Source organism: Corvus kubaryi, unplaced genomic scaffold (assembly GCF_017639235.1).
Source record: "Corvus kubaryi isolate FWS band 111438036 unplaced genomic scaffold, C.kubaryi_AGA036_p1.0 37385, whole genome shotgun sequence".
Taxonomy (NCBI): domain Eukaryota; kingdom Metazoa; phylum Chordata; class Aves; order Passeriformes; family Corvidae; genus Corvus; species Corvus kubaryi.
The window spans coordinates 24160988-24179829 of NW_024581127.1; the positions used below are offsets into that span (position 1 = coordinate 24160988).

Sequence of the window (18842 nt, forward strand, 5' to 3'; positions counted from 1 at the left end):
GACCCACTGCTTCTGGCCAGGGGCAACCAGCCCTTCTGAATGAGAACTCATTGAAAATGGTATAATAGAGTTCTGTAGCAAGGCTGAAACAAGGAACAACAGCTCTTTCTCAATCCCTTTGACCATACTGGCAGAGAAACATGATTAAGATTCACATCGAGAAGCACAAACAGTTTCCACTTAATAAAGGCAACCATGGGAAAGCTCTCTCTGAATTAGTGTTAATGGATACCTTCAAAATAATGCCAATGGTTATTTCCAACCTAGATTCAAGAATGAGTCTTCCAAGCTTACCATTTTAAGCTAAAAAAAGCCAGGAATTCATTTGCTAGAGCAGGAACAGAAGCTGTGCTGAAAGTGTCTCCATCACATGTGGAACTCTCCAAAAGCCCCAAACTGGTGGTGCAGAACTGCCACACCAGCATGTTCAACTTGGGGCAACAAGTTCACTTTTTTTCGGCCTGAAGGAGCAGCTGGAAGTCACAGTGTTTCTGCCAAGCTCACAGGTTGCACACTGAGATAGGAATCTCAAGAGATAGAGATCATGGCTTTTTCAGCACTCCTGCCTCTGTATCCAGGCCAAGTGGCCACATCCAAAATCCCAGTGAGTTTCTGGCCATCAGCCTCAGCCAGAACTTGAAATGGAGGAGAAGAGAGGAGTTAAGCTCAGCACATCGGCCCACTGAAAAAGAACCCGCTTCTCCAACCACAACATTTCAAGTGTGGCTACAGCTGTGCACCAGCCGTACACATTCCTGGATGACTCAGCTGTTCCCACTGCTCCTGACAGCTGTCATGATAAAAAAGCACAGGTACCTGGTGGCAAGCAGGGGGTAGGTATGCACAGGGCTGAACCAGGCTTCCTTCATCCGTGGCATGCTCTCATATATTAAGAGGTCTTTCTCTGTCAAAACCACTAACACTGGCTTCCAGTGCTTCTCGTTGTCTCCTGGCACCTGGAAAAGAGCAAAGTCTCATAGAAACAACAAGAGACAAAACTACCAGCATGCAAAGCCAGATAAGACAACATATCGAGTTGGGTGAGAAGATGAACACAAGAGAGTATTACTTCTTTGGCTTTTTGACATCTCCCACCTGAATTTATAATCAGATGCAGCAGAAATGGAATAACATGCAAAGTCATCTGCTGCTCCCATTAGCACTGCCATTTCCAGCCTTCCCTTACTACAGGCTACTCCATAAATGCAGTATTGGAAGAACACTGAGGTGGAGCTGGCTGTTACTTAGCTATGGTATGCATGGAAAGACCTTAAATGTATATTTATAATGTGCACCATTCATGTGTAGCTGGCACATTAACCTGAGTGCTGGACACTGCTGCTGCTGTTTCTGTTTGCATGAGTAAAAAAAGCTGCAACATCATCACTATTAAGGAAGAGTGTCAGGTATGAAAAACTAGTGGTTTGGGAGCAGACGCTTTTTTCCTCAGCAATTCACTTTTTTTTTGCTTCTCCTTCCTTCATAGCATTCCTTCAGTTTTACAAGTGCCAGTTTATAAAAGAGATCCAACCTAAATGTGGGGTTGATCTCAAACATTGACTTGGTGATGGATCTGCCTTCACATTTCAAACCTGTCTGTCAAAGATGTCTAAAGACTGGGGCATCAGAGCCCTTTACTGGCTGTAGAATCCAGATGTGGAATTATACTTTGCAGGTTAGATGTGTGATGTCCACATGGCAACACATTTACTGTTATGGGGACCAAGTATGGATCCTGGTTTTTACATATTCTACTCCGGCAGCATAGAAGTGTCTTAGAATAGCTGGGAATATGAAAGAACCTTTGTTTTAAGCAAGAATGAAGCCCTTTCACTGACAAACTAATAATTTTCCTTTTGGTGCACATAAAGAAAAAGAAACACTGGTCCATAGTAACACTCACAGCCATGCTTTCAAACGCAAACATCTTGGCTAGATACTGAAAGGAATGAAACAAATTCTGAAATTCACCAGAGAATCTGGTCATCTACATGATTCCTCCACTAAAACCTCTTCGGGGACAGAGAAGCAGCTATCAAGGCTGTTCTATGGTTGACCCCAGCCTACTTGCCATGGGCACATCGTTGGGTGGAGAAATATAAAAGGGATCAAAGTTTGGCCAGGCTGGGAGTGGCACACCCAGGTACGATAATTCAGAACCACATTTGAAACAGTTGTTTTATACAAAGCCAGGCTCCTGCAAATTTCTAAACTTTCAAGGGCTTTCAAGACTGATGTAACATACCGTTACATCGGAACACCAATGCCCAAAGCAGATCTTAAACTAAGATTTTTGGCTTGTGCAATTTTTAAGATGTATTTCTCCCTCTGAATTAAGCTTTTCCAATAATCATATTCCTGTTTACAGCATTACTTGTTCACTGGTTGTTCATTTCTCTTGAAGTCATAAACAGTTCATCCTTTCAATTTCTTCAGAAGCATTAATACTTATTTACAATTTTCTTGTGGTGACAGTTTCTTGAAACACAATCTTTCATTTTCAAATAGGGCCGAATAGAGAAGCCACATAATTAACACATCTGTTACTACACTCACAAAAGAATGCAAAATCCAGAGTTCTCACAGTCCATGTACCATGAAAATATTCACGTGAGCAAAAAGCATCCTCAGCTTCTTAATACCACATTTATTAACTACAGTTAACACCCCAGTTCCTAGCGTGGGAACATAGAAATGAGTGTCACAGTTAATGTTCATGTTAAGTAAATGTTACAGTTAATGTTAACATTTAATTTTGGAGCACCTGCCTGTGTTCTTTAACTAGAAAGGTTTTAGTACATACTCTCAAAGTTTTCCAGAAAAGAAAAAGGAAGATAAATATGAAACCTCTGTGACCACAAGCAATCCAAAGACTATGGGAACTATTCACAGCTTTTCTGCAGAACCATCCTGCCTGTGTAGCATTTTCAATCACATGTTTTGCTATTACGTGGCTGGTCAGTCAAGAGTGACTCCAGAAACTTCAGGAAACACTGTTCCCTGTAAAGCAATCACAAGAAAGAGAATAAAACTAATTTTGGTGGCTAGTACCACTACTCTTTGCTGGACATCTGTAAACATTAGGAGACAGAATTCCAGCATGAACCCTGAAGTTAACGACCTGCACTGTGAAGCCCACAGCTTTGCCCCAGTCCTTCCCAACAGCAGGGTGATGTGGCTTGGTCATAAGGTATTTAAGATTTTTCTCAAGAATAAGTGACCTTACACTACCTCTCCTTGTCGGATAGATCCCTTGTTTGTCGGGTGTGTACTGGGAAGAGTCGAGGAGAGGAACAATGTTTGCCTGTGTTCTGCTGTGCAGCCCTCCCCAGTGAGAAGGGCCATGCAATACACACACTTTGAAGCACATTTTTTAAACCTTACTGGGACCATAGCTGCCTCACTGATGAGGAATGCTGCTGGAAGCAACACTGCTGCTATCTCAGACCTGAAGAAGGATTTGTGGGCTTGAAAGCCTGTCTGTTTTTTCCCAGCTCTAACAGCTGATCTAAAAGATACAGCCTTTCCTTAAAAACCTTGAATCGTATCACTGTTCCCTTATTTTGTACCGTTTGGGTCAGGCTGTAACAGCTGATGCCATGCTGTTCAACAGGCAGTTGGCACTTCTGGAAGGTGTCAAAGAGAACATGCTGTCTTGTAAATAGCAATAGCAAATTTTACAAAGGAAGAAGAGAGGCTGCAAATATACCATTAGCCTACAGGGCACATTCTTCACAAAACAGCATGGGGAATTAATCCAGATCAAGCAATGTCATACCAAGCATGGGTATAATAGCAAATTGCAAAACAAAAGCAAAAAACGTGCTGCTTATGGGCAGCTAAGTGAAGGATTTGTTCAAGTTTTAAAGGCTTTAATATCTGACATACCATAAAGATAACATGAAATGCCTATGTAAGAGAAAATTTAAATATCATTTGAGATACATGTTAGAGGTACTGTTTTAGATAATAATTAGGGCCAGATTCTTAGCCAGAATTTTGCAGAATTCTGGCACTTGCACTACAGTTTCTTTGCTCCAGTTCCCACTTGCACATGTACAATTCAAAGTGCATTGATCTCTGTTGCAGACAAATAAAATCACCACTCTAAAAAACTTTTCAAACTCAACCTTTTTTCAAAGTCAAAATTGTTAGATCAAATCTAGATGAACTACAGAAAAGAAAAATCAGTACTCCACAACAAAATGAATCAGTAAATATTTTGCTGGTGTTCTGGGCACTGCTCAAGTACCTCCAAGCAACAGGTACCAGTGTTCCCTCTCTATGTGTCACTGGGGTCACTGCTTATATTCCCAGGTGAAATTCCACTTCAATTAAGCTGTAAATCTTTATACCAGAAGCAAACTTGATTTTTTTCTTTCCTAGACACACTGTGTCTCTAGATCAAAGTCTTAAAGCAAAAACTTGAAAAGGGAGAATACTTTCTAAGAAAAAAAACCAAGTGGAGTGAAGAATCCTTTTTGCTACTCCAAACCTCTTTGCTCCTCATTTACTCACCCCCTTAAGTGGAAATGCCACTTTTTCCCATATGCACTTCTTCGGTTTACCTTTCCAAATTAAAAAAAATATTTAATGTGCTGCAGGGGTGAAATCTAATTTTTTTGCGTATAACAACATGATGGCTGGGCTTGGGATGACACCAGAGGAGACCTGTGTTCATGACTTGTACAGACACAGACATTCCCTGCAAAGTCAGGTCAAGTGTACCGTGTTTCCACATGGACACCACAGTCTCTGCTGGGGCAGCTCCTATGACAGACACAGCGGGAACAGACGGGGATGTGGGGGCAGACAAAACGTGTGCAAGAACAGCTGCTGTATTCCAGCAGCTACACGGAGACTTGGCCATCAGCCTTTGGCTGACACAAGGGCAAACACGCTTCAGTGCAGGACACAGGCGGCACACGCGGGGCTGGGACACGCCAGACCCCACGGCACCGAGGAGGGCCCGAGCTCCGGCTGCCCCCCAATGCCTTTGCAGTGTTGCTCCAGGCTTTGCTTTGGGACCAGATCTGCGGTGTGAAGGACTGACTGCAAGCAATGACACAAGCTCAACACTACCCGTATGGCCACTCTGCTCCTGCTGCTTTTCTGGCCACTGCTCACAATGTACCCTTAAGGAGTAACTCCCCTGGTACACAGCCGTGTTTCAAAGGAGCCAGCTTGTTGTGCCTGAAGTGATGGGGACCTCTGTCTCCTCCAATGGGTATCACAGCTTCCAAACCTTTAAGAGTTTTCACATGTAATTAGTTGCCATAAAGACAGTGGGCATCTCAGTGGAGATAAATCCTTCTACAAACTGTTTGGACCTTTGCTCTTTCATCTGCCAGGTCTCCTTTTCAAAAGGTTGTTATTTGAATTTCAGTTATTCATCTACTTCAGGCTGCCAGGAATGGATGAAAAAATACTTTTAATCTATGAGGCTCGCAGATAATTAAATTAGAGGCCTTGGTCTACTTTGAAAAGCTTTTATATTTTTGTTACCCCAAAGGGGACATTTCAATTACATTCCCTGTTTAGTAAACAAATTATAAACTGCCAGCAGACTCCACTGCAGCAAGTATCCAAAATGTGTCTTTTCCAAGACCACTGTGTAGGCAGCAAGTTTATGTTTACAGTAAGTGGTTTAACCCCCTTTTCCAACACCTCCTCCCAAATCCCAGACCTACACTATCCTCTTACACTGAGCACAGGAGGAACAACCAAGAAAGAATTTTCTTGCTATTTTACCTCTTCTCTGTGCTGAGATTTGACACAGGCTGGGATATGTTCTGCTACATATTTCTTGCCTTTTCATTGTCTTTTGATGAAGGCTTACATCCATGTTTAGAATAAATTTGATTAACTTACAGAAACCCACTTGTCAGTTCCTGAAAATAACAGCTGGGACTGAAAAGGGTTTTTGCAAGATGAACAGCAGGGATGCAGAAATACATCCTGCAAACCCCAGCATATGCAACAACGCTGATATTTCTGTGAGCTCATTTGATGGGAGGCAATTTGCAATGCAGGAGAGGGTGTAAGTGACAGCCGTAGGCAGGGGATATCAACACCTCCCATACTACACACAGATGAGATGTGTTTTGCTGCTAAACTCTGTAGTTTTAAACAGAAAATAAAGTGCACGTTGTTTAGGGTTTAAAGAAAAAAAGCTAATGAAAATCTGTCTGGTCTTGTTTTTCTCTTTCTTTGACCTCAGTGACAGCTCAGAGGTGGCTTGTGCCATTATCAGATCTGGATTAAAGTCAATGCACACACAAAAATCCCCCAAAGGGCACAATATTGCCTCCTGTAAGCAGTGAGCAGTGAGCAAGTGATGCACACAATTGGCCAAGGTACCAGTGCTGTGCAAGCAACCAGAGCCACGAAGGTCAGGTGGGAACCACAGCAGGGACCACACTGATCCAACTCTTGCATTACCCCGAGCAGGAATACACTGACAGCCTCAGTTACAGGCACTGCTGAGCATGGACAGTCAGGATAGAAGTGAAGATGCTATTAGCAGACACCTTTGAATCTGTTGTGTGTTCATGTATAACTTATTTGTGCATTGTCTGGGCTCTTCAGACTGCACATGAGAGTGGCTGTAAACTTGCTTTCTGAAACATGCGTCATGAACATATCACCAAAAAGCTGGTGACAGCAGCTGCCTGAAGTTGAATAAATATTGAAATAAAAATCACAAAATTAAAATTTGGGAGAAACTGTACTTCTAAGATGCAGCTTAGTTTTGGGAGAGGTGAGGAGCTGTGTTGTCTCCAAAATAACCACTGGACCCCAAAGCACTAAAAACCTAGTGGTGGGGGGAAAACCCGTACTTCCCTTTAAAATGGAGCAGTCCCCTTTCTCCAGTAAGCCAGGCTTGTCCTGGGAAAAATGCAGAAGAAGCACAGCATGATTGTGTATCTTCTGCTTCAGTCCATGGAGCTATTTTGCACATCAGGGTCAGCCACAAAAGGAAAGGGATTCTAGTTTGTGTTGGAGGCTTTGGAAGCTCTACCACATCTCCTGTGCAACTGCCCAAGAACAGTGATGAGGAAAACAGGTATGCCACTGAACAGCCACTGCTCCCTGCTATGCCCTGCAGGTTACTGTGTGCTGGAGTTGTGCTGTGAGCAGAGTTTTCTGTTCAAGCCAAGGTGAAGCACATTTTGAGGGAGTTCATCATCATCAGTGGGGCATAATGGTAATTGTACAAGAGCAGAATCCATGTGCAGACACCATAGTTTCAACTCAACTGTCCCTGAAGAGTCTGTAATTTGCAGTTGAATCTGACTGGTGCTGATCAAATGGGTTCCACATTAGGATAAATGAGTAATAACACACATTGCCTCAAAAGATACAAGAGTGTCATCTTTCAATCCAGTAAAAGTGTGTGGATTTCTAAATAGCAGCTCAAGAACACTTTTCAAAATCATCCAATCAAATGTGAATGCTGGAGGTGGACTTTTGATTTGAAAGCAGCTTGTAGTTTTTAATGATGGCCGAAACATGAAAAATGCAATTTGAAATTATTATGGCATGTATTTGGTGAAGGACAGGTAATTATTGATGTCTACATTAAAACTATAGTGACTGAAATCTGTCCCAGGAGATGTTCTGTGCCTTTGTCTATCACATTGTCTTCCATAATATTCAGTCTCAGAAATAATGGTCCATCATGACTGGTACCTTTTGAAGACTGACAGACTTGACTACTTTACTCAAGGGTCATAATAAATCACAAATGCTGGAAGAAAAAATAGTAGGGGAGCAATACAGAGAGAACAAGATGTTTCGTTCTCATTATTATGTTGCCTGAAGGATGATCCAGAATACTGTGTCATTTCAGTCTGTGTGTCATTGATCAATATTCAGTAATACTGATAGACTGCAATGCAACTAATGACCTCGAGCAAATGAGGGAATTCCCTACATGCCTGGCACAAAAATGTGTTGCCTTCAAAAAACCGTTAATATCTGTATGCTATGCTTCATCAACTGAAATTTTGCACGTGCTGAGAAATATTTGGACATTCTTATTGAAAAAGCAAAAATTCAATTAGAATTCTTAATAATTTCACTTAATTTTTAAAGAATGTGGAACAGCCACAGATGCCTGAAAAATTTGGTGAAAATTAGTCATAATTTGGAATCCAAATCTACTTATTAAGATTTATCACAAAAAAAAAAATCTTATGCTTGTCTTTTTTTCTGATTTATTTATTTACCTAGTTGTCAGTTTCAAAGCCATTCGATTATTTGAAACCTTTTTTTAAAATGGTTACAAAGTCTGTACCTCCATCAGCACGACAGATCTCCACAAGCTATCTAAAATACTCAAGCAACATACCTGTTTTTTTGGGGGAGAGGGGTAGAAATTTAAACATGCACTTTTCATCTTCATTTATCATATTCAGTATTTTCTTTTGGGCAGGATGATTTTTTTTCCCTTGAAAACCCAGCTGAGCTTCAAGAGACCCCTGTTCACCAAAGAGGTATTCAGTTTGCTACACCCTGGCAGACAGTATGGAGAGCTGGGAGAACATCCAGTACGTCTTCAGGTGGATCTTGGCACGAGTGGATCCCAGGGTTCCAGTAAAGGTAAGAAATGAACAGCTATTCCATTTAATATCCAATTCACTTTCTTTCACTACTTAATCAAGACAAAACCGAATTTAAAATCTTTGCCCTTTTGGAGAGTTCTGTTTGATTTGGTATTTGTTAGTTTCCTAAGGAATCTGTAGAGAAGAGAAATGCTATCTAACCAAAAGTACTGCTTTCCCCACTGAAAAATTGAGAATATTATTTTTCTGCCTTCCAAGAAGGCTTAAGCCAACCACTGGTTCAGAAATATGAATGCGTAGATTCATAGAGAGAGGGCCAAGGATAGAATTATAGAACCATAGAAACATAGAGTGGTTTTAGTTGGAAAAGAGCTCTAAGATCATCGATTCCAACCATTAACCCAGTTCAGGGGGCTTGGTACCTGAAGAACTACTGGTCTTACCATTAAAGACTGAGACAAGACTTTAAGTACCTCAGCTGTTTTCTTACTCTTTGTTACTATGTGTTCCCCCATATCCAATAAGGCTGGAGATTCTCCTTAGTCTTCCTTTTTTTTTGCTGATGTATTTATAGGAACATTTTTTATTGTCTTTTACCACAGTACCCAGATTAAGTTCTACATGGGCTTTCATCCTTGTAATTTTCTCCCTGCATAATTTCGTAACATCCTTGTAGTCCTCCTGAGTTCCCTGTCCCTTCTTCCAAAGGTCATAAACTCTCCTTTTTATCCTGAGTTCCAATCAAAGCTCCCCGTTCAGCCAGGCTCATCTTCATCCCCACCAGCTCATCTTTCAGCACACAGAGGGTCAGCTCCCTCACCTTTAAGATTTCCTTCCTGAACACTGTCCAGTCTTCCTGGACACCTCTGCCCTTCAGCACTGTTTCCCAAGGGACCCTCTGAACCAGTCTCCCAAACAGGTCAAAGTCTGCCCTCCAAAAGCCCATGCTATTGGTTTTGTTGACCCCCCTCCTTACTTCTCCAAAATTTGAAAACACATTTTGTGATTGCCAGGCCCAAGACAACCTCCAGCCATCACATCACACCGGTCCTGTTCCCAAACAACAGGTCCAGTCAGGTGCCTTCCAGAGCTGGCTCTCTCAGCAGCTGTGTCACTCCAAGAACCTCTAGGTGACTTGAAAGATGAACACTGCTCAGGGGACGACAGACTTTGTTCTCAAGATTTGTCCAGCCTGTTCTTTAAAACCTTCCCTGACAGAAATCCCCACCTACTGTATGGTTGTCCTAGGCCAGTTTCACCATTAGGAAATTGTTGCCCATACTGGAGCACATGCCACTATGGTCCTGGGGTTACTGTGAGTTCGGGTATCATTACATGCTTGGGAGACTAATACAAAATTTGAATTTGCTTTTTTAGCTAAAAGAAGTTTTAAGATGGTCATTACTGTAACCCAGGGGAAACAGGTAAGTGGGAGAATGCAGGAGAGGAAGTTCAGAGCTAGAGGATAACTGCAGTTTGTCACTGGTCTGTGATTTGCTGGACAGCTGTCACCACTAACTGTGTGGCAGATGAAGAAACACACACATCCCTAATGAAGCAAAAATAACCAGCAAGGCAGCTTTAATAGGAAACCACTGTTACCAGCTCTAGCTAGCCAAAGTTCCCTTGGGGATGTCAACTGGGGCTCGAAAATCAGTCTGAGGTTTGGCTGGTATTTAAAATACATTTTTAATTCTTGCTGATACAACAAGCCTTTTTGCTCTGCTGACATTCCATAGTTTCAAGCTTTTCTCTGTGGCCAGGAACATACAATAAAAATGAAAGCTCAGCTTTCATAAACCCTATTTATTTCAGAAGATGCAGTAGAAGAAATACCCATAAAGTAAAAAGTATTCAAGCTATGAGGTTGGCACCTATAGTCAGGATGTGAGCTGGCACTTCTCAAAAGGCATTACTTTCCCAGATCTGATACCATTTATATTAGAAGACCAGGCAAGATCACAGCCCAGAGGTTTACAGCAACAACTCTTTTAATTAAATCTACTATCTAAAACAAAAAGAAATAGCAAATATTGAAGGCCATGTGTTAATAGAAACTATGAATATTCAACAGAGCTACACAAGGATGACAAATAAAGAATATTCTGCTTGGCAGTTACCTATGCTGAGCTTTAAATTAGCCTCACAGGACAAATGGATTTAGTGCTGTGCCATGTTATTTCATCTAGATTACTAAAAAATACACAATTAGGGCCATCAATCTACAGACCCAAATCCTACAAGTATCAGCAAATTACATGCTGTAAGCTATGTAATTTGGAAAGCTAATACTCTCTATCTGTTCTAATTCTCAGTGTTTCATATTTTTAAAATAATTACAGCATTTAACTACTCACAGGAAATTCTACTGAGAATTGAACATCCTTCTAGAAGAAAAACTTGGGAGAAATGAAGTTAATCTCCAAAGTCAGTATAACCAAATTGCATGCTACAGGTTATCTACCTGTACGGCCAGGATGAGAAACTAAGATTTCAGATTTAAGAAATATCCCTGGAATACATGATTTATAAATACATGATTTAATAAAATCTAATGCTGGTAAGAGCATTAGACTTTCAGATCTCTTAACAAACATATCACATATCCAAAGAGAAATTATTTTTGGCACAACAGACATATGTTCTCACAAACCAACTGATTTGATCAATGGAAGTTTCTCTCCTGCTGTGGGCTAATAAATCACCCCAGCCAACAAGTGCCAGCCATTTACAGTACAAGCTGGCTGAGGATAACTTGAACATCACAGAGCTGCTATAACTTCTGCACCTACAAGAAAGTGGAAACTCCAAGAAGACGAACACGTGTGAATATTACCAAGTGACTACACTTTATTCCACCCTTGGTGTTAGAAATACACTTGCCCTGAAGGAAAATTTCACTAGGAAGTTTTACAAACTATTTATCTTGCTTTTATTCCCACAATAGAGATAAATATTTGTCTATTTATTGAAATCTCTTTTGTAGTTTGTACTGGCCTAAACATCTTTTATATATTGGTATAAAAAATCTTGAGTAATTCAATTGAGTAACACTGCAAAAAGAAAATTGGGAACTATGTATTTCATTACATGGTTATATGCTAATATTCACATAACCCATTTTAGAAGTATAGCAAATGGGATTGCACTGGCTATCATATCAGCAGTTTCACACCAAATTTCTGGATTTTTAAATACCATGTCCTCATTGGCTTTTTTATTTCCTTAGCCACATGGAAAACAGTCAGGCACAATTAACTATTTGTCAGAAAACAATCTATTAATTAACACCATTCTGTGTGAATGGGCTGAAAATCACATTTTTTGCTTGCCAAAAAGCTTCCATTTCTGCCTCATGTTTGTGCTCTGAACTAAACATAGCTACAGACACACAGCTTGACACAACTGACCAAGGCAGAAAAGAACTGCTGCTGCCAGTGAGATTTTCTAAAGATAGGTAGGGGGTCAGGAGAGCTTCACTTCTGCATCTCCTAAAATTCTTTACTGACAGATCCTTGATTAAACTGGGCAGAAATAGACAAAATCCCAATTAAGACATTTACATTTGTGACAGAGCTTGAAAGAGAAAAGATTTGAGGGGGGAGAGGGAGAGCATTTTTTAGGCTTAACCTTAAAAATACAGGGTCTGACTTCAATTATATTTATGTCTTTGCAGTTCTATTGACGTCAATGGATTTACTCCTAAATTATGCCAGATGGAAATCAGGCTAGCTATTACAACATTTTCATGCATATAAGTAGTACCCCTTTAAAAGCACCATTTATTCCAAAGTACATCCTCAGAGAGCAGTCATGGATAGCCCAGCCAGCATCAGAGGAAGGGGCAGTCAGTGAGGGGGAATGCTGAGGCTGAGCTGCAGAGTGACAGAAGGGGAAGAGAAAGATCTGGAGCAAACTTCATTTGTTGTTATCTGCAAGTGCACATAACCTTTGCTGCTGCTGAATCCTGGGCACTAAGCCCATAATCTCTGGGGCTGACACAAGGCAACATGGTGGCTATTTGCTTCCCTAGAAGAAAAGCAGTCTGAGATCTCTGTTACCTCTGAGGCTGGTATTCTTGTATTTCATTTTTTAGCAGAGCAGCCTGTAGTGCTATTGTTTCCAAAACCATGAACCCCTTTGCAGGTCCACACAGGGCTACAGGTGTGTAACCATTATCAGTTAGTGGTTGCCCCCTTGCCACTGTGTTTCAGAATTGTTCACTCACTTGAATGTGATCCTGGAACCACAACCCATTATTCCTTCTGCTTGCACTTGCAAATATCCAAGCAGCTGTTTCAAGTTATTTGAAGAGGCTAGAAACTGAAGTTTTACTTAATGTATCCGGGCTAATGGAAGCTGATGATGTACATGATGTTTGATAAGTGCAAACTCTGTCCAATCTGAAGGAAAATAAGAGAGAGAAAGTAAAATTCCTCTCTTTGAGGTCTTCTTGCAGCTGTGAAGAGTTAATCTTATGTGCCTATGAAAGGTTCAGAGAAGGCTGGTCTTATTCTTGCCAGTACAGAAGATTCCAATACCTTCCAACCCACTCAACATTTTGTACACCTGTCTGCACCCAGAGCTCTTTGCAGTTCATTGATGAGCTGCTCCTTCCACTGTCACCTTCCTCCAGGCTCTTGTAGCTCAGATTCATCTTCCAATCCCTTCAGTGCTGTCTCACTCTTCCCTTTTCCCCAGCTCTAACTGTCATAAGCCATTTGGCTTATGTCCCAGAGGAACAAAAATCTCAGCAGAGACACACCAGATGTGTGGTCCCATGTTTCCTTCTTCCTCTTCTTGCCTGCTCAGATGGTTAGGGTTTGGAGCAGGGCCTGCCCCTATCAGTACTATTTCTGCTGCTATCTCACGCCATGGCATTCCAGCTTTGGCTTTACCCTAGGCACTCTCATACTAACATAATTATTAGTATTATGTTAGTAGCCACAACAAGCACCCCCAGAATCAGTGCTGCTCTCTTTCTCATTTCAAACTCTTGCAACAGTGAAGGAAGAATCCAAGAGCTAGTCAGCTCATCCTCAACAGCCAGTCTTCCCAAAATCCACAAAACCAGACAAAAACATCACATAAAAGGTTCCCACACTATCCCATAGAAGCTGTGCAACTCCTCTCCACTCTGCTCCTCTTTGCAACACCTCCAGCTTCTTCCATTTCTTCCATTTGCCTTTGCCTTGTTAACACATGCCTGCAGTTTTGGGCAAGCAGATTTAAACCTCTCTCTTGAAATTTTATGTGGGAGAACATTAATATTTTCCTTGACCCTGTGATTCAGAGATCCAAAGAACATAGCAATAATAAGCATTTTTATGTGGAATGAATACATGTGTGTTTAAACATGAAGTGTTAATGTATTCCCCCACCTGAAGAGCCCTGCATTCAACTTTCCGGGGTGACAGAAGCCAGAGACAACACCATAAACTATTTTCTTTCATAATAATGTACAAGCTTTTCATTCCACAAGCAAATAGGTATGCTTCTATTCCTGTAGTAGGCTTCTCCTCAAAGGGAACCTTTTAGAGCCATTTCCATAAACATCACTGGCATTTCCAGCATGAAGTACAAAAAAGCAGCTTTAGCCACGCTACACATCGGCAGTTACTCTGGCTAATGTCTGCAACTATTTTCAGCACAAGATCAACAAATGAATGTTTGCACAGCAGCATTTGCTCAGCAGAAATGTATAAACAAAAAAATCTCCAAGAATAATGTGTTCACACAGTTTCAGGAATCTTCACTGCAGCTAATAGTCGTTAGTGGTTAAAACCCAGGTGCTTCCTTCCAGCAGGGCTACTGATACTGCAAGAACACCTGAAACTCAGGGAATCCAGAAACATCTGAGAAAACCTTTGGCTAGTCCATTTGTCTTCAACAGCAGTGTCACTACACTGAGAGCAGAAGGTCCAAACCCCCAAGCATATGTCCTTCAGACATACACCCAGACATACACTTTGGCTCCAGACCCCCTTTTTGTACCCTGACCACTGAACTGGCTCACTGTACAAACCAGCACGCCCTTCCAACAATGCCACAACAATGCAGGATGGGACAGCTTATCATACCTGGAGAGAATTTTGCTCTTCTAGCATATCCTGTTTTGGATACCCCTACCCCCTTCTCCCCCTGTCCCTTTCAGCTGTTTCCTATCTTGCATCCGAAGTCTAATGTGAACACCAAAGATTGGATCTCTGTGTACTTTGGTTTTTTCCATTTGATTTCACTGAATTTGCTATTTGAAGCAGTAACAGTCTTTCAGCCTTATTGATCAGTTTTCATTGCACAAAGAGGAGGACACAAAACTATGTGTGATCTGCAGAAATCAAATTTATTCTCTCTGTCCCTTACATGTGGTTGTTTAGAGCTTACATTAAAATTGAAAATGTTGCTTTCTTAGTAGTCATTGAGTAATTCTTCCTTCCCTTCCTAATTCTTCAAGTGAGGAAAACAGTCAGTAGAAGGATATAATGCATGTTGGGTTTTTTGTCTATCTCTCCATAGGATGATTAGCAAAATACTGTCTCTCCCTAGTTTTACAACTGTAAAATGAGGTCAAAATCTTGTCCTTTGAGTGACGTGTTGCTTTTGGAAATTATCAGAAACAGCTTCTTTCAAAGCCAGGGATGCTGGCTGTTTGTGGTAATTCAACAATTGGTCTTAGGAATTTTACCTATGAATAAAGGAGAAATTTGCTAAGTATTGCTAAATAAGGTATCTACTAATAAAAAAAATACATCAATTATCCCAAATTCCTTGCAATGCCATTATAGCCATTAGATTGTAAGCTCTGACAAGGTTAAATCTAATGTTATTCAAAGGCTGTTCCCCAAAGCCGATTCCCTTTTGGTAGTAGAATCATTGTCTTACTGCTTAAATATTCAGGCTTTCCTCTCTATTTCACAGCTCATAAAGCACCTTTATGGTACTGAGGCTTTTTTTTTTCCCCTAACAGAACAGAAGGCAGTTTGTTTTTCCAGCTTTGATTAAATCCTACATCCCACAAGCAGTGAACCTGTGATACTGCTCTACTGTTTTTAATTGTCTGCTTCTATTAAGATGCCAGCACTGAATGTCTTTCCTGCAGCCCCGGCGCGTTCTGCTCCGAGCCTGCCGTGAGCGCTGCCAGCTCTGAGGTTAATGTGTACACAGTACAACTCATTAGCCCTGCATTACTATCTGAGCCAAAAATCAACATGATTGATCCAACAATATGTTTGGGCTTGGGACTAAGACTCAAATGAGGTCTCACCAAAAGCAAAGGTCAGCAACTTGGCACAAATTCCGCTGTGCACGGAGAAAGCTTTTCTTCCAAACTATTCATCAGGGAAGGTACAAATGACAACTAATATGGGCCTCATTAAAAATGAGTAGAGGAAACCCCTAGGAGAGGACAAGAGGCTCCCGCACGATCAAATTTTTTTTCCAGTACTTCTCTAAAGCTTTTATTTACGTTACAATAAAGACAACGTGGAGCTTAAAGATAGCTGTGGGGCTTGGAATTTAGAAGACTCGTTAGACTAATTATCATGATGTGCACTATCAATTACTGTCCACTTAAGATAATTCTGCAGGCAAAAATAAATCTTCAGAACTGAAGAATCTGGGGGAAAGGGAATAAAAAGATTTTTTTTTTATCGGCACTATTTTTTTAATGTTAAAACCCTGTTGTCAAGATATTTCCCATCTTAAAATAACTAAAATAAAACAATAATTAATTTAAGAGTGGGAGAGAGAAGAGGAATGATACATGAAACCTTTTCAATTGTGGATTTGTTTCAAGTACAGTTCTTACAAGGATTTCACTCATACTCAAGCACTTTTACCACAGTCAGGCCCTGAAATCAGAACTTCAAAATATGCTATTTTACATATGGTATCAGCATGTTCTTTCTTCCTCAGTAACCAAAGGTGTTGAAAATACCATTGATACAACAATTAGACTGGATGAGAAATACTTCCCTGCAGTCTACCGAGTTGCTGTGTTGCAATATAATTGTCTAATGGCACATTTTTGTTAAGGGCTCTCATGGTGTTATGGGGTATAATTTTATTTTTACAGGATTCAATAATAAGGTAAAAGGCTGGTATTAGCAGCCTTAGGAACTTATTACATAAACAGAGGTTGAGCATTAGAATTGAACTGGATTTGTAGAGGCGGCACTGAGTGACTGTCTTGCCATGCTGAAAATTGTAGCGCATATAACTTTTCCATCTTCACTGTATTTTGAAAACTCTCTTATTCTTCTGAAGGTCAATCCCTCTTTCCAACAGAGAACACAACTTCTCCTCAAGATATATTTATAAAATCTGTTTATTTTTCTCTGTTAACAGTTTTTTGGCAAAACAGTTTTCAAGACATGTATGGCTCCTGCTTGTACCAGCAGTGATACTCTGCTCTTCCACAACAGCCCTCCAACATTAACCAGCTCATCTGTCCTAAAAGCACTTGTGGGTAGAGACAGCACTCCTCTGACTGCAAGCTGACTGGGTGACCATGATGGGGCAATAATATGCAAAAAGAGAGGAAAAAATCCAAATGTTTCCCTCTAAATTAGGGTATTTTTACTAAGAATAGCTCTACTTTTGCCAGAAGTTTTCTCTGGAGATGAGCTGAGGGACCTGGAGGGAAAAGAAGGGCTGCAGAACAAAGAGGGGTTTTTTATGGCAAATTCTGCTGCTTTCTGATCTATTTATTCCTGTCATTAATCAAAAAGCTGAAATAGGAGTATTGTTATGCTAGAAAAAAAACAAAGAAATGATGACTGGGGTGAGAAGAATTCATACTGGGCAAAGCCTGAAGGTCAACACTCCCCTAGTGGGCCCCTCCATTTCCCTGAAGGTGATTTTTAACTTCAGGAGACAAAACCAGCAAATGAGAACCAGGTAACTTTGAACAGAGAAAATGCAGCTTGATGGGAACTTAATGCCTGAAAAATCCAGGATTCTGTTAGATTGACAATCCCTCTCTTTTCAAGTTTCTAACATGCAGCCTATAAGCAGAAAAATGCAGACGAATGAGCAAACAGACAGAGTGCAAGGGCATAGTTCTTGCAAAACAGAATTTGCCAGCACCCCACATCGCACAGATGTGTACTCAGGGTGGATCAGCCCTGGGGATGCAAGCATAAGTCTGCTTGTCCCATAGAACTGACGTGGGATCCAAGGGCTGAAGGGTGTCCCAGGGCTGCTCAGGTCAGTGCAGTCAGTGGGGTCAGTGCTCACAGCTTTCCTTATTGCTCAGACTGCATTTGCCTTGCTCTTTGTTCCAGCTGAGTTTGCCCCAAAACATTGCCTGAATGGCAGCTTCCTCACCCTGAATAACCACTCCACAGATCTCCAAATGCCCAGGATGAGCTCCACACCTTCCTCAAACATTGTGCTGGTCTGGTTTCTCCCACCCTGCATCCCACAGCTGGGCAAGAACAGGTGTTTTTCCATTTCCTAACCCGCCACTGCTGGCACCCTACTTGCATCAGTGAGGGGAGGAAGAAACACACTGGGGCAGAAGCAGATCAGTTGTTTTGGCACTTAAGCGCTTAAAATAATTAGGAAGGCCACCCTCCACTCCCCACTGACAGCAGTGCTGGATATGGGTTCAGCAGATGTCTCTGCTTTGTATGCAATGCGTTTTATAAAGGAGGTTCATGTTGCATTTAAATCACATTTGAAAACCAAAGAGCATCAGTGTCTCCAATTCCTTCACTGTCTTTCTTGCAATATTTTCTGTCAGAGACTGAGAGAAAAAAAGGAATCCTTTTCTCAGCTTCTGAAGGAAGGGGATCAAAGCCCTCTTTCACATCACACCTGTATCTTTGCTGGTTTTTTTTTTTTTCAACTGAACTGTACTGCAAATATGTTCAAACACAGGCTTTCAAACCTGTGAAGCCCTAAAAGGTAAGATGGCCCAGCAGGTGCACGAGGGGAGCTGGACTCTTTTGGACAGATTAACTGCAGCTGCCAAGGCAAAAGATGGAAAGGCCCAACATCCTGAAAATTTAGCGAGATCTAGGAAGAAAATACCTCATCTACTAAAATCTAGAAAGCTCCTTGTCCAGCAAAGTCCAACCCAGACAAACAGCAGTTCCAGTTTGGTTTATCTAGAACAAAGAGTTAAGTATTCATGCTGTGGCAGACACACTGTGCAAAGTAGCCAGTGCTCAGAACCACATCAGGATGTGCTCTGGACCACACTGGCATGTGGTCCCACAGCCACCACCCTGATATGTCAGAGAAACAAAGAGAAACAGCTCAGGAAGGCAC

The 18842-nt window shown here is 41.2% G+C and overlaps 1 protein-coding gene across 1 annotated transcript in view; it reads right to left on the reverse strand.

Moving 5' to 3' along the window:
- SNTB1 (syntrophin beta 1) overlaps positions 1–18842 on the reverse strand; it is a 110270-nt gene that overhangs the window by 13770 nt on the left and 77658 nt on the right. The window contains exon 4 of the mRNA XM_042036479.1: positions 817–956. Coding sequence (XP_041892413.1) covers positions 817–956 — 140 coding nt within the window. The remainder of the gene's footprint in view (positions 1–816; positions 957–18842) is intronic.